Source organism: Rattus rattus, chromosome 2, assembly GCF_011064425.1.
Source record: "Rattus rattus isolate New Zealand chromosome 2, Rrattus_CSIRO_v1, whole genome shotgun sequence".
Taxonomy (NCBI): Eukaryota; Metazoa; Chordata; class Mammalia; order Rodentia; family Muridae; genus Rattus; species Rattus rattus.
Genome location: NC_046155.1, coordinates 26,641,908 through 26,658,587, shown reverse-complemented (window position 1 = coordinate 26,658,587; position 16,680 = coordinate 26,641,908). Strand labels below are relative to the sequence as shown.

Below are 16,680 nucleotides of genomic sequence, written 5' to 3'. Positions count from 1 at the left end.
TTTATTTGTGAGTGATTTAAATTACACGAGCGATGAGGGAGGGAAGTCTACCTTACTGAGGTACACATTCACCAAGACAAAATACCTTTAACCCACTAATCCCCAAACCTGTCTGAATTGCATGTCAGACTGTGTTTGAAAAAGACAACACCTTTACTATTGGGCCATCTGTACCAACGGAAAACACAGCAGTGGGAGTATGGTTTACACCAGGTCGGGGATGGTTTTTGTTTTGGGCTTGGTTGTGGTTTGGTTTCTTGAGACAGAATCTCCCTTCTACGATCCAGGTTGGTCTCCAATGCATGATCTTTTTGCTTCAATCTCTCACATACTAGGATTACATTACAGGGATGTTTTTAATAACACACAGTTCACACAAATCTCTAGCCAGATCATCACATTAACAATAGGAGAAAGCTCAGAGTCATCGGAAAGCCCGAGAGGACAGGTCGAGTGGGAGAGAGGCACAAAACCTTACCTTGTGCAGCTGGTGCATGCCTTCCTGTGGGAAGTCTGCAGAGCCCATTGTCGACATAGGATGTGAGACACTGGGAGGTCCAGGACTGGGCCCCATCATACTGTGCACAGAACCTGGGGACGGGCCTGGTCCCGGACTAGGCCCCAGAATTGGTCCAGGAGAAGGTCCAGGCCCCGGGGAGGGCCCAGGATGGGGCATTGCAGCTGGGTCTGTGGGTGTGGCCATCTACGTCTCCTGGCTCTGCCAGTCAGCAGACTGACACTAAGTCGGAGAGGGGGGAAAAGAAGAGAAAGAAAGGAATGTTTTAAACATGATGTGAAGGTCCAAATAAAACAGTTGTTAAAATCTGATGGTGCCATTTCTGTAACTAACATCAAACAGGACAGCCCCGCCTCCTCCAGATGTTTGAGTGAATGTGATATATAACTCTGGGCCCAGGCTTTATGAAGACCACTTGTTTTAAAAAAACACAGACTTGAAGTGATTCCCCTGCATGATAAATCATCCTGGATAGAGAGAGACTCACTGGAGCAACTGGAATATAACATAAGCAGAACCTAAACAAGTATGAAATTTATTACTAAACACAACAGATACTCTCCATTACAGGCTGACTCGGACACCTCTGAAGTCATTAAGCCCCCCACTCCCCCAAACCACTAAAACAGAAAATCATCTGCAATTAAGTATACAACCAAGACTCACTTTCATAAGCTAAGAGGCAATAAACAAGGATTTCTAGACAGGGCTAAAGGGGAAAAGATACAAGTCCATCAATTGATAATAATATTAATAATAATAATAATAATAATAAAGAAGTCTCAATTATGGAAAAGGAAGAAAAAGAAGACACATGGTGGCACACATCTTTAATCCTAGCACTTGGGAGGCAGAAGCAGAAGGATCTCTGAGTTCTAAGCCAGCCTGGTCTACAGAGCAGGGTCTAGGACAACAGGACTACACAGAGAAACCCTGACTCAAAAACAAAAAACAAAACAGAGAGAGAGAGAGAGAGAGAGAGAAGAAGGAAGAGGAGGAGGAGGAGGAGGAGGAGGAGGAAGAAAGCTACAGGGATCATACAAACATGGGCTCAAATATATTCAGACACAATTACTAGATAAGTTCTTGTCTTGATACTTCTTATAGTCAGATGATACAATACATGTAAAACAACAAAACCCCAAACTACCACACAGCTGCCTGCCTTACCCACCACAGCTATTGGACTTCACGTAATCAGGATGAACAAAGCTGAGGTCCTCCTCCCCGGAGGAGTATTGAAACCAAAACCACTTGGACAGTTGAGTCTCATGATTCGTGCTAGGCCTCTGGTCAAGGATGCCAGGGTGAAGTGTGTGTGTCTGAGAATGGACATTCTGTTTCTCCAGACTTAACAGAACACTCCTCCGTCACCCAGCCTCCAAGCTTCCTGGCATTTCCCCAGTAGAAATTGACTGGCAGCATCAGTGCACCTCGAATAATAAGTCAAAATGAGTAAATAAGACGTTTTCCAAATTCCGGCAGAGATCAACCATCCTGGCATAGCTGAGTGCCAGTGGGATGATAATGGTTCCCCATTTAGGAGTTGTTCTGTAGGTGCACGTGTACATTTTTGTTGTCAACCTCACATGACACAGAATGGCTCCCTCTAAGTGACTCACCTACCATATAACCGCAGAGATGCAATAGACCAGCCAGCCTAGTCACCCATGGCTCCTTCACCATGAAGTGGGAGGTGAGGGGAAAGTACAAAGGGCCACATCAGCTCCATTCCTGTTTGCTGACTGAATCTCTAGAGAGCAAGGCCCATGGAGGCAGAGAGCCTTGCTCCTCACTCCTGTGGCCCCAGCACCTTCTATCTGCAAAGTACTATGGGCTCAGGAAATACCTGGCGATAGCCAGGCGTGGCCATTCACACCTGCAACACCAGGACTTGGGATACTGAGGAAGCATCCCTTGAGAATTCTAGGCTAGCTTGGGCTACCGAGTGAGACCATGCCACGAAACAAACACAAACAAAAAAACTCAACGAATGAAAGAAAAGCAGGCAAGATTTCAAGGGCAAGTAGATTCAATAAACTCTGTGAATAGAAACTAAAGAGTAGCCAGTGTTCAGAAACATAGGCGACTCGTGAACAAATTAAAATGGGAACTCAAGACAAGTGTTTCCTCAAACACAGAAGGGCCTGGGTGAATTATAACCTTAAATACCCTATGAACCAAATTTATTCATTTATTTTACAACTAACAAAGCACAGGGAAATAACCGTTGTGTTTACCTTCCGTCTACCTCTCACATAAACACAAACATCTTCCGTCAGCATTTTAAACTTCGGAAGCTGACGTCAATTCACTGGGCACTACAAGTTATAATGTTCTGCCACATATATCAACAAACTGATTCACCCCTTTATTTTCTAGTGAATTAAAGGAAATTACTTAGTTCCTGTTACGGTTTGTTGGGCAATTGGCTCCGATAGGTATTTTGGTAATATAGCACAAGATCGAAGATTCAAACACTCAAATCAGCCTGCTACCTCTACCTCTTGTGTTTTCCATGTTTAATACAAATAAATCCCTTGCTGTGTTCTGTATGTATTATCACCTTTGTCTGGGATCTTCGAGATGTTGTAAAACACATACAACTCCAGACAACTCTCCCCCCACTCCCCCGCCTTTCTTTTAAGGAAACTGAAGTTTCTCATGAGGAAAGAATATATTTGGAGGGAAATGGGAAGTTATGGAACACATTAAGTGGAATTTTAACATAGGAACGTGATTCATGGGAAACGCCATAATAAGAGAACCCACAGACTGATGGATCTAATGAATATACAGGTCTAAGAGAAGTCATATAATTTAGCTCTGGGTCATGTCAATAGGGAATAGTAAAGGTTTAGACTCTCCAAACTCGACCGAAGGTGATGATGGCTGAGCTCCAACTCAACTATGAATTCAGACATCTGAGTGCCACCTCCAGTCTTGGGGCCCAGGAAAAGAACCTTCCCCATGGCTTCCCTTAGCTCCCTCTAGTCTTAGGATGGGACTATCTTAAAGATCCTCTCCATCTATCTATTTATGACTTGGTGTCTACCACCATCCAGAGAATCTCAAAGCTCCCATTCCCATCCTCTGCTTGCTGGAGCTCCTGAATAGGATTCTAGGCCAAAACCAGGATGGTCCGTCACACAAGTACACACAGGGAGAAGAGTGGATGCAGGAAATCAGTTCCACTCTTATTTTTCCTCTACATTTCTGGCGGCAACTTCATTCTTCAGTTCAAATGCACCCCAGTGCGATCCTATATTGTTATTATAAAGACCCGTAGGGCTACAAATCCCAGATGCAAATCTCAAGGCAGGGAGCATGGTATCACAGAGTCAGCAAGGAGCAGTTCCAGTCTAGGTCTGCTGACTCAGCTCTGTCCTTGTGTCCATTCAAATCCTAGCCCCTTTCATCCTTCCTCAAAGCACCAGATGGGAGAGATAAGGGAATGGTCCCATGAACATGGTGGGAGAGGAGCAGGACTAATACCAGAGGATGTCCAAGGGATAAAACTGACACTCGATTTTCAGTTTGCACTGGGGACAGAGATTTACATTGTCTCAGAAGGGAACAACCTAGTCCAGAATGCTGTACGTAAGACACCAAAGGAAATCTGCCCGGGGGAAGAGCCCAGTTGCCGCCCATGCACAAGCAATACAGCCCCCTTCCCTCCCTGCCATGTTACTCTCTGCCTCAGACTAGGACTCCCAGAGAGCCAGGCCACTGTGTTCTTGGCAAGAACTCCTCAGCAGTACGCCCTGTCTACTTCACCCAGACATTCTTGCCTTTACAACTGAGGAGTGTGCGCTTTTAAAAATAAAAGCCCTTGGTGGTTGCACTTCCCTCAACCCCAAATCCCACAGTCAGCCTAAGTCTCCATCTCCCTCTCCCTCCATGCTCTCCCTCCATGCTCTCCCTCCACGTTCACCCTGGAAAGGCTGAGCACCTCCATCTGCATATTAAAAGGAGCTCAACTCCACTGAATTTTAAGGGTCACCACTCCAACTATGACCACCTAGGCAAGATTTAAGTCTCTGGCCTAATCGCAATCCAGGAAATTCCAAGGACCTGCACGTGGCTAATAGGACCTAAACATACCTGAGAAGCATCATAATCATTGTAGTCCTAGGGAGACACTCTATCGGGCTCCCATTGCAAAGGTGAAGATGGGAAGAAACAGCTTGGCTTGTCCAAAGTCACATGGGTCACAGGATAAAATCTCCTCATAGAACCCTTTCTCCTTTGACTTTCAGCCCACCAACCAAGCAGGGTGTCTATCAGGGCAAGCCAACCACCACCAAAAGAAGGCTACCAGATCCCTCTCTGTACCTTCCTGCTGAGTTTAGGGAGCTGGATGAAGAAAGGCCCAAGCGAGGGAGTTGCTGAGTGAATGTGTATTCTTCACACCAGCATGGTCACGTCAAGCACCCCAGAGTCTTGTGCAGAAGACTGGCAGAGCCTTTGTGTGTTGGGGGGGCCTAGTACAAATATTGGCAGTGCACAGAAAATGTTCACCATCAATTTCTCTCCCCCACCTCCACCCCCAGATGCTTCGAGTTTCAAGACTGTTCCCTTCCAGAGACTGCTCCGACTGAGATGAACTAAACCTGCCTTCTTGATCCAGCTGTCTACCATAAACTGTGCCTCCTGGTTTATCTGTCTGTCACAGGCCCACCTCACTGTCCAGCTGTAAGCCATAACCCCACCTCTCTATATAATAAACATGCTGACTGTCCAGGGTGCTGTGGCTTCTCCTGAAGAATGTTGGGTCCCCTGTAGATCCCAGGTTACTGCCCTTGCTCTCTGTGTGTGTCTCTTATCTCCTTTGTTCCCTTGCTGCCCTAGTTGGGTCCAAATCCCTGGGAGCCACAAAAGGATAGCGCCACCAGAGCCCTGATGCCCACTAGCATCAGGTCCACCTCCTCTTCACTGCCTTGGAGATGAAAGGAAGGGCGAGGATTCCTAAGGATACAACCAGGAGACCATCTGGCCAATCCCTCGGCCTTGACCACACTGATTTAGGGATAACATGCCTCAGCTTGAGCCCGGCAGCTCTGTAATGTGTTCCACTGCTGGGCCAGACAGAGACAGAAAGTGGGAGAGACAAAGAACAAAGATGGAAACACGGCAGAGGTGTTTTGCAATGGCTCGTCTTGGGCTAGGACAGTGTGTTTACTTATCAAGGGATGAAATAAAGAGAAGCCAAACCCCAAAGAGATTCCGAAATGAAGACATCAGTGCCTGAAAGGGTCATGATGCTTAGTCCAACACCAAAGGATCGATTTTCCGTATTTATTCTCAGCTCTACAGAGTGTTCTAGGCAGAGGGGAGTTACAGGAGATCAATAAGGAGACCCACACATACACGCATGCACACGCAAGCCCTGGAATCCAGAACACCTAATAGGAAACTTGTACCTAGATGGCAACAAAAAGAAAAGGTGGAAGATCTTCCGAAACTAGTATGGGTCTAGGTAAATGCCCCCAAGGCAATATCAGGGTGGGGATGACACTCAACAAGGAGTAAAGGCATCAGGGAAGCCATATTGGAGATGCTAGTATTGTGGTCAGACTTTGAAGCTTAAAAATAAAACCAAGCAGAGATGGGGATTGCTCAGTAACTTGGACAATACCTCCAAAGCTGCCCTCGCGCAGAGTTCCTAAGGAAGCTTGGAGAAAGCCCAAGTCTCCAGCCAATCTTTCCCACAGCTCACTTTACAGGAAGGCTCTGAGGGCCAGGCTAAAGGTGGACCATCATAAATAAGAACTTAGTCCAAGGCCTAAGAATAACTCAGCCTTTCCCAAGCATTCTGGCTGTTACAGGAGAGCGATAAGACTTGGCAGCTAAGTCAAGATAAGGGTCCTTTGTGTCTGTCCGCTGACTCAGAAGCCTCTGGTCAGGAGGACTGTGTCTCTTCATTCCACACACCCTTCTCTGTAAGGGAACTGAACTCCTTCACAAGAGGAAGCAACCTCCCTAGAACTGGACAGAGCCCCATTAGTGTAGGCTGGTGGGCCTTACATAGGACGGCAGTGAGCATAAAGACAATATAAGTTGACCAGGAGCCTCCTGTTCTGCCTTCTGGTTAAACACCATGAAGGACCACACTGCTGCTTAGCCCAAGAAGTGCAACTTTATAAACTTCATAACATGATCTGGGATGGCGATTTCATGATATTGAAATGTAAGCGATCCCACCCAAACCCTAGAAAGGCATTGACAGGGTTATTCACTCTGGCCTGCCGTTCATCTCAAAGTCATATATGTTTTCAGAAGTGCTTGGATGAAAACTTCTCCGCTCACTGGGCTCCTGTGAACTCTCCTTCATCTTTCAATCAGGGAAACAAATTTAGGACATGCCTGAGCTGCTGCCCTGACTTTAAATAAACTGCCTTGGGACTGTCCTTGCCCAGAGTCAGACCTGGCAAAAGCTGGGAGGAAGCTTTTGCAGGGGGAAGATAACAAACTGTGCAGACTTGCTAATTACCCTCCCACCCCAACCCCCATGGGCTCCAAGCACTGGCTCCAAGCACTGGCTCCAAGCACTGCCCGTGCAGGATCCTCCCTTCACCTTATCACTCCCACAGAAACCTGAGTTACCACCCTAGAGGATGGTAGTGATGGCAGTCTACTTCAAGCCAGTGAGGACCAACAATGTTCCCACGCACAATCCTTATCAGAAAACCCAAAATGTGTAAGAGACCTCTTCAACACAGAAACAACACACCTCTCTAATCTAGGGCTCAGGGACTAGGGACTCTCAAAGGTGAACTCACTCCTACAATTCCCTTAAGTATACACCATTGGACCATGGGCCATTAAAGAAACCAACAAATCAAGCCATCACAAGCCAGTTTGCAAAGTAGGCATCATCCTGAAGTGCAGCCACTCATACAAGGTGTAGGCACGCCCCCTTCCCAGTCATGGAAGGCTCTTTTCCAAAGCAATCTCATCTTAGGATGCTGACAACAATCAATGGTTTCTATTAGGAAAATTTCATCTATGCACTAACAATTTTTTTAAAAAGTATAAAATTCATGCTTTAAAATTGGATTGGCAGGCTCACTTTTTCTCAGGAGTAAAACTCAACATTTAAGCTTCCATGAGGAGTGAACCAGGTTTATGTATGATGGACAGTCTTACAGCACTGGGGACTGATCCAAGGACATGAACCTAGCAAGCACACATTAGGTGATCCTTCTACCACCAAACTACACCTCTAGCCCAGCTTATCTTTAATATGCCCAATGTTCCCTGACCAACATAGTCCCAATCAGAACTCAACAGCGACTCCCTCAAATCCACGACAGTAACCATCTACAAGTCTGTCATCAACAGGTCCACTGAACCTCTTTGGAGTTTCCAGTTCCTTGCCTACCACTGGAGGCACACTGGAAAGCAAGCAAGCGAGCTTAGATTTGAGATAAACCAAATAAAATATAAGGTGTACACAACATCCTGGGAGCTTATTGTATACAAATGCTTGTCGCTGCCAGAAACCTAAGATCTTCAAGTGACACTTCGAACTTGAATATACAAGTTACCAGATTAATCCAAAACATAACTTTGTTCTTGAATCAGTATGCTTGGCTCACAATTTCTGAGAGGAGCTGGAGAGATCACCCAGTGGTTAAGAGCACATGCTGCTCTACCTGATGATAGAGTCCTAGTACCTATTAGGAGGCTAGGACTATTCACCACTTCTGTGGGCACCAGGCACAAACACAGTACACAGGCATGCATGCAGAGAAAACATATATACATAAAATAATAAAACTAAAGTTATAGAAAATCAGTCAGACGGACAGACAGACAGACATAATTCTGAGATCCAAGCCTTCCGAAATGCCAGATAAAAGACTCATGCTCTAGCCTGTAAGTCTGACTTTCTACAATCTCAACTTTACCTTATAAAAGCTCTCCTTCGCTGGGACCTCTTGGTTCAGGTAACCAGGTCAAGATAGGTAGAGTGGTCTTCCCAAGGCTTGTTCAAGCTTAGTCCCTGTGAGCTCAGACCTATGTGATTGGAGATGACTTACACTCACCACCCCCATCTCTGCTCTGTTCTTCCGCCCTCTCATAAAATGTTATCTGTTCCGTGAAGTTGAGAGCTGGTCCTGCTCTGTCACAGGGCTCAGCAGGCTACTTGCTTCCTGTTTAGATGCTCATGTACACTCTGGAAAACACCACTTCTTACTGACCACTGATTTTTTTTTTTAATAGAATTTTGGACTTTGCTTAATGTCATTTCAGAACAGGACAGCAAACCACAGAATAGCTGCAAAGATTTGCCAAGCTATTATGTGTCCAGTTGTTAAAAAGCCTGGGGGCAGGAGAGGCTTTCCTCCTGGACCTTCAATTTCCAGAGGGATGGCCAGTCTCCCAGTGGGATGGCAGAGACTGCAGTATACCACATAAATACACAAGCATCTCAAACAAGAAAAGTACCACTGGCATGTAAACCCTCAGAGAATCCACCCCCTGCCTCCAGGTAAGCAACATGTGACAGTTCTTCTCAGCCATTTTTTTTTTAAATGTAATTTTAACCCCCAAATGCCAAATCCAGTATTTTGCTTTGTTCTGTAAAGAGGAAAAGAGTGTAATTACACTTTAATGGCTTTTGAGCTAGGTTTTATTTCAACCTCAACTTCTGGGGATTCCATTCATCAATTACAAACCCCAGACCATACTTGGATTAAGTAACTTGTTTTCAAAAGTTTCTAAGGACAGTAGTGTAAATCTAGATCATGTACTGGTAGAGAACTGAGGCTTGCCCACCTAAAAATGCTGTACTCTTAGATGCTATAAATCACATAGAATTATAGCCTGATTATACCTGTCACAGTGCCCCACAGGCCCCAAGCAACCAGTAAAATATCTCCATTCATACGAAGTTCCCCAAAAGTCCAGAAATAAATCACGGGTTAAGGATGCCATTCGGTTGGTGGAGTATTTGCCTGGCATGCACAATGCCCTGGGTTCCATCCTTAGCTCTAGGTGTGGTGATACACAGCTGTAATTCCAGTAGAGATACAGCGGCAGGAAGATTGTCAATTCTGGGCCTGTCTGGCATACATACGGCTTTGTCTCCAAAAAGCAAACAAATAAAAAAATCAAAATCTACATCCTTATCCAATGCATCATGCTAGATGATCACACGAGAGAATTGATGAGGTGGTTCTAGTCAGTGTTTAAAAACCTCACCATAGTAGCTACTGGCTCCCTTAGACAGTTTGCTGAAGTATAATTATTTAAATTATATTTAAAAAAAAATTTAGTACTTGAAAGTGCAGGTATATCCTGAACACTTTCAAGGAAAGGTGCTAAAAATAATACAGAAAATAATAAAGATATAATAAACAGTAACAAAGGCATAAAGTCTTTCAAAACCTGTTTGCAAAATCCTATTTAAGTTGGTAATAAATATCTTAGGCAAATAAATATGCTCTTTCACAAACTCTGGCAAGGCATAGTATTAGACCGCTGTGTGCTCTGATTAATACAAAGTCACAACTTTCTGTATAGAAAACAAACACCTTACAACCTCCCAAACACTCTACCAAATATATTACCAACATCTGTATTTTCTATACCCAATTACTTACGTAATGGCTCATAACTTTATTAACTAGTTAGCTATTAAAAGTTACACACACGCACAATTTTCTGAACAGTGACAGGGGACGACATAAAAAATAATCTTCAAACCTAGCTTTTCATATGAGGGGCATTTTCTCATTTGTTCATCAGAAATTACCACAGAGGGCAGCTGTGAACCACAGTTCTCTGAGGACCCACACCTTCCTTCCACAGCATCTTAAGAAGATACAGTGTGAATCCTAACTTCTGGTGGCACAGGCTGGCTGCACTCCTTCACAATGCTCAGGGAGTGGGGAACGGTCCTCAGCATGGTGTCTGAGATAAGTCAGTGCTCCTCATGGCAGCATGTCAAAGTGTCATAAATAGTGATTTATTATTTCTCTAGAGCAGCAAAAAGCTGCTGACCTAGAAGGGTTGACAAAGGCCCTGTTTACAAAGGAAGACTTCTAAGGGAGAGAAAAAACTGGAACCCCTGGAGGACAGCACCACCTCCATAATTTATGAAACTTCTCTGTTTACGGGCCTCCAAAACACAATGAGCCTTTAAAACGAAACGTCAAAATATTGCAGTATTTTACAGTATTATAGATGACCCGAGAGCTGTCCCCTAGAAGAGAAAGATGTGCTCTCACCCCCACCTGCAGAAAGGTTTATTTTCAACTTACAAAGAATCAGAGCTTTAAACAATTACCTGCAAAGGGGTTACTTTCTAAGTATACTGTGTCAGGCATACTTTGAAAAAAAAAAAAAAGAATTCAGGCACTAACCATATAAGAGACACACTTTTACTGCAGTCAGTTCTAAGCCTCAGGTGTTGGCCAGAGCACTTTTCAAGAAACTTGATGAGAAATGCAAAAAAATAAAACAAAAACAAAACAAAACAAAAAAACCCACACTTTACAAAAGAACAAAAGCAAAGATCTAAGACTCCTTTGAACAGCAGGCTCTGTGGTGTTTTCCCTGAGACACCAGAGTGCAGCCAGAGCCAGTGCTGGGCTGTGAGTGATAAGGCCTGAGAGAAAGGCTGCATGAGGTGGCCTCTCCTTTCCTCCCTGTCAAAGACTCTGACATCCCCCAAATCCTAACTCATTTAGAAACATTCTCTACCAATATGGCCCCCTTTTAAAAGGCCCAAACAAAACCTAGATAGCCCTCTACCTCGACCTCTACCCTGTGGATTATTTTCCCCTCAGCCTACCTTAACAACAGGTGTCTCTAAATCTCCCAGTTTTTCAGTAGTAAACATTTGAGGTGAAAGTGAGCATTTTTGTAGTCTGTTGTTTGTGAGGTTACATTCTTAAGGTTTTTCTTTTTTCTTAAAATTTGTCTCGTCTATACTGACTGTACAAAATAATGTGTTTCTTTATGGCATTTTCACACAAGTTTACAGCATACTTTAACCCAATTACCTTCTTGTCCTAAGTTCCTAGTCCCCCACCCCCACTTAAAGTTCCCTTCCTCAACAATCCAAGGGCTGTATTTTAAAAGCAAGTCGGCAAGCCTGGAGGAATAAAAGGGCAATTAGATTCAGAAAAGAAAAAAAAGTGTGTCTCTATTTGCATAATAATGCCACCTAAGGCACAACCCAGCCAGGCCTCCTAGCCCTTCCACCCCATATACTTAGACCTGAAGCCTGACAAGTCTGGGGTAGATAGCAGCTTCAGGTAAAGCCTCACAAATCGGAGGAAAATATTGCTGAAAACACTAGAGTGTGCATTTGTAAGTATATGCACACATAGCATAGAACATGGCTTTTATATTAGAAGAGTTCTCACTGTTTTCTGAGTCATGGGAGACTGGAGAGGAATTTTGTGCTGTCCAAAACCAAGAAACTCTCAAACCATCTTAAGGAGTTCCCACAAGCAAGGCATGCAAGCCAGGTGAAAAGAAGTCTGAAAATTAACTGAAACTTTAAACATTACCACACGGCGCAGAGAACAAACGCGAGTACTTAACGTCTTCCTTATGCTCCATTGTTATACGTACAAAGGAATCCGTGTCAAGGTGATGACTAAAAAGGACTCAATGATGACACCTCTACAAAACTGTGCCAACTCTGGTCACTCTGCTTTTTTAAAAGCACCAACCACCACTGCACTGGGGAGGAGGGGAAAAAGGATACAGCCTGGCAAAACTCCCCAAAAGTTATATAAACAAAGGAGGGAGAAGCCCAGTGTGGGCTTCGCACCCATGTGCCACTAAAATTACATAACACTCGGTGCAGACACTGAATGAGGAATGATTCTGCACTGCGCCCTCGCTCTCTCCCTCCTACACCTTCCTCCTTTGCTTTAAACACCTCAACGCCCAACAAGAGAGTGGACCGCTTGGGGTGTTTATTTTCTTCGTGGAGTAAATCCTGCGAGAGTTGGAAGCACGTTTAGGCCCGAAGTTTGAACGTGCAACAGCCGCGGGGCTCAGCGACTCACTCTCTCCGGACCTGGAGCCGAGAGAACTGACAACGCCAGCCACCCGCAAGGCCTCCATCTCCCCCGCGCGGTGCCTCCCGCTGGAAAGTTTTCCCTGCAATCCATTGCCTGCCTGACTTTGCACGGAAGGCGAGCCAAAGATGGGAGGGGGTCCGCAGAGAAAGACCTAAAAAGCTCAGCGGGCGGTGGCGGCAGCGGGAGGAGCCGGCTCCTTACCTGGGCGACGCTGAACAGCCAGAGCTCGGACTGGCGGCGCCCGAGGCTGCGAAGGAGCGGTGTGCACAGCAAGGCTTAGGCCGGCGCCCGCGGCCAGGCCCCCGCCACCTCCTCTTCCTCCCTCGCGCGCGTCATGTCACGGCGATCAAACACGTCTGTGCGCTTCGCCGCGGTGACTTCCTGATTCTCCGCCGCTCGCGCGCGCCACGCACTCGCCCTCGCTGCCTCACGCACCGCCACCGCCTCCCGCCGCCAGACCCAGCCGGGTCTGCGTCCAGCTCCCGGGAGTGCTCGGGGTACAGACGCAGCCCGCGCAGCTCGCCACGCACTGGTCCCTAGCGCACTGCACACTCACGCCAGCCCGCCGCCCCCTCCAGCCCCTCCATCCGACTTGCAGCCCTGCCAAACTTTTTTTTTTTCCGGGTTGATTGGTGTCCAACTTCCCTCCGCCCCCATCCCCCAGGCAGCCCTACCAGCCCGGCGCTCACCACCATCCGCGGCGAATGGCAACCGGTATAAAAATAATAATGTAATCCAGGCGGCGGGGGTGAACGCAGACACCCGCACCCGGCGATCTCCTGCAGGTACCGGAAACCCGTGAGAGCGCCCGGGCCGGAGAGCGGGTGTCCCCTAGAGTCCTCACCGCTGCGCCCCGCCCGGCGCGGTGTCTCTGCGTCCAGGCTGCGGGGCCTGGTGCGGGGCACCGGGGGGCACTGTGCTGGTGTGCGCTTGGTGGCTGGAGGGCGCCCAGGGGCTGGCGCGCTGGACCGGTGATTTGGGGAAGTACATCGCGACACCTATGCAGATGGCGTGGCCCTGTTTTGCAACGCCAGCGGGAGGGGAGGCAGCCCAGCGATGAGGGAGGAGGAGGAGGAGGCAAGGGAAGGGGTGAACTATGTTGGGATGGGAATAAAGCAAACTCGAAAGCAGGGAACAAGAAGGAAGGGGTGAGTGTCATCGCTAGGAGGAGGCTCCCACCGGCTCTCCCCGCCTCCCTCCTTCACCACCCCGTTTCCTCTCCATTGCAGCCCTTCCCCTTCCCGAGCGAACACCACGGCCACTGCCCGAGTGCGTGCGGGTCCTGTTGTGACAGTCAGGCAAGAGAGGATTATCCGGATCATGGCCTCCCCAGACCTCAGCCGCTGCGGCTCTCCCGGGTCCCTGTGCGCCCCTGACACCCAGACTATCCCAGGCGCCCTGCGGCTGCAGCTTCCTCCGTGCTGGCCAAGGAAAGACACCAAGCAAAAGAAAACAAACCAAGAGAGGGGAGGGGAGGCTAACGGAGCCCAGTGGCCACCTCGGACCTCTTTCCTTGGGGCTTCCTTCCACCCTCAGTAATGAGATCCGGGCTGGACACCGCGAACTTCAACACCCCAGCCCGCACTGCCTCTAGGTACCAGACAAGAAGGTCCGCGGCGCCAGGGCCATAGCCCCCAGGGCAAGCCCTATATCCAAAGGCCTGTCACCAGTCAACATTCCGTTCCCTGCCCTAGGGGACCCGGGGAGTGGAGGTGACACCTCGGAGCCCGCAGGCACCAACCCGCTTAGTGCGCCAGTCCAGACTACTCCTACTGCCAAGATCTGCTCTCGTCCCTGCAGCCGGAGCCCTTTAAACAAGTCCCCGGGAGGCGAATAGCAGCCGTGTTGGTTGGCGCCCTGCCGCCAGCCCGGGCTCCTCACCCTCCTTTCCTGTTCCTTTCCAACTCTAATGGGGAGGATGGCTCCGGGTAAACTGTCGCGTTTCCAGTCCCCCTCCCCGCCCCAAGTTCCCAAGCCCCTCACCTCCTTCCACCACTCCTCCCCACCTCTGCTTTTTAGGGGTTGGGGGAATGCAACCTGGCCGAGAGTGTGTTGCAACCCTGAGTTGGCAGTGCATCGCTGTCAACCAGCCCAGGGTCAAGGCTGTAGCATGTTGGGATTTCTTCTCCTTGTCCTCCTGAAGTAGTAATTATTACTGTTATTATTAGAACCACTGGGTTCGGTTGAAACTTTGTTTCTTCTATCGCCACCCCGGAGCTGTGGTTAGAGCATTCCACCTGAGGCCCGCGGGGAAGAGGCGGGCTTTTTTTGTTGTTGTTGTAGCGGTTGGCCCGCCTGTTTGTTTTGGTCTTCGAGCATGCACAATAAATAATGATTAGGATAAGGATGCATAATCCCGGGCGAAGGCAGCGCGGTGCCGGAGGGGTTCGGCAGCGGCGGTGGCTGCTGACGAAAAGGCCGGAGCCGGGGAGAGAAGAGAAAGGAGTTGTAAGTTATATTTACCTTGCTCGCGAGCAGTGTGCTGGCTGAATCTTCCCTCTCTGAGTCACCCAGAGTACAGAAACAGAGGGAGCGAGGACTAGATTATGAATATGACTTCATTGATGACAGCCGTCCCCTCCTCTTCCTAAACTCCGGCTCCGCCCCGCGTCCCACCCTCGCCGCCTCCACGGGCGCCGGAAGACGCGCCGCAGTTGGCCCCGCGAGCCGCTCCTCCCTGCCCGGCCCGGCGCGGGTTGGCGGGACGCTCCTGTCACTCGCCCTGCTCAGCGACTCCGGGAGCGCGCGCCGGGGAGGAGGGGAGCAGGGGGCGGTGTGCAAGAATGTGGAACTAGACAGCTCTACTGTATGCGTGGATCTGTGTGTGTCTGCGAGGCGCCGGCTCTCCGCCGTGTTTGTGCCTGGAGCAGAGAAACTGCGCAGGACAAGCAACCAGTCCCCAGCCTTGCTGGACTCGGGCGCCGCAAGTCCCCTCGGCTAGCTTAGCCTTCCGAGCGTCTCCTGGGAGGCTGGGGGAACCCCCGAAGCGAAGGGGAGGGCAGCAGTAGTAATAGAGCGTAGTAGTTCGGGGGAATGTGGAGACCGTGCTGGAATTTAAGTGTGCCTGCGCCTGCCAGCTCGAGCCTGCAGAGAGAAAGGGAGGGGACGGCGGGGGCAGGGCTCCGGGTGGCACCAAAGCTGTTTGTGGCAGTGTTGGGCGTGGAAAAAGAAATGGGCATTATCATACCAGCTGAAACTTTTTCGACCCCCGCCCCCTTCCCTCTTCCCTCAAGGCTGTCATAAATTTGCGTTCTTCCCACCCTTTCCCAACCCCCAGAGAAAAGGAAGGCGGCACAAAGAACGAGCTTGCCAAATCTGTCTCATCCCTAAAGGACTGCAAGCTTCCAAATGCCAGAGAGGAGAAACAGCTGAGAGGCCGGCCGCCTAGTAAATAAATAAACCCAAATAAACCCGCCTAACCCCTCTGTTTACTTCGGAAAGGCACGAAGCACTCTCACCTCCCCTCACCTGTCATCTTCGAGTAAATTATACATAAAAATATGGGAGGAGGGAACGACCCTATGAGGGTAGGGCGGGGGAGTCAGGGGGCAGCTGAACCATGGGATCTGCTTTTGATTTAAAAAGGGAAATAAATCTCATTCTCTGCAGACCGAAGTCTCCTCTCTCTTCCACCCCACATTTAAGACCAATTAAGGCTACAAACTGCAATTTGCCTGCACGTAGTGGTTTTGAGAGCTAGTGTTTCAGTTTTCCTTGAAATACAGTACGTCTGCCGGACCCTAGGTCACTATTTGGTGAGGCAGTTTTATTTTTAGTTTTATGAAGTGTGAAAGAATGTTAGGAGATTTTAAATCAGAGGCCTATTATATTAGACTCAGATTAATGTAGGTGCTTGACTCTTAAAATTAAAACTGCTCCTATGTGGTCGTGTTATGAAAAGTATGATTTATTCCTTATTTTGCAATGTAATGGCTTAAATTAGTCATTCAAAGTGCACTGTGACTATTTGGTTGAGGATCCCTCCCACCCTAGGGTAAAAAAAATCCTATTTTAAGAGGGTTTATACTTTTACAGAATTGACTGTGTGAGCAACTGGGTCTGAAGTGCCATTCTGAGGATGCTCAAGCTTAGTACTGGGTATGTTGACGACAA

At 48.1% G+C, this 16,680-nt stretch overlaps 1 protein-coding gene across 6 annotated transcripts; it reads right to left on the bottom strand.

Moving 5' to 3' along the window:
- Window positions 1-15,159, bottom strand: LOC116891057. Of its 6 annotated transcripts, none has more exons than XR_004386804.1 (2): window positions 15,031-15,159; window positions 1-739 (listed from the first exon to the last, which is right to left on the bottom strand). XR_004386804.1 is itself a non-coding variant. In XM_032891751.1 (2 exons), the coding sequence occupies exons 1-2, from the start codon at window positions 13,724-13,726 to the stop codon at window positions 574-576; spliced, it is 636 nt and encodes a 211-aa protein (XP_032747642.1). In that variant the 5' UTR covers window positions 13,727-13,814; the 3' UTR covers window positions 1-573. The 6 variants fall into 6 exon arrangements, 1 of the variants encoding a protein (XP_032747642.1); XR_004386808.1 differs by lacking the exon at window positions 15,031-15,159 and adding an exon at window positions 14,551-15,024; XR_004386807.1 differs by lacking the exon at window positions 15,031-15,159 and adding an exon at window positions 14,309-14,525.
- Window positions 15,160-16,680: the final 1,521 nt, after the last annotated feature.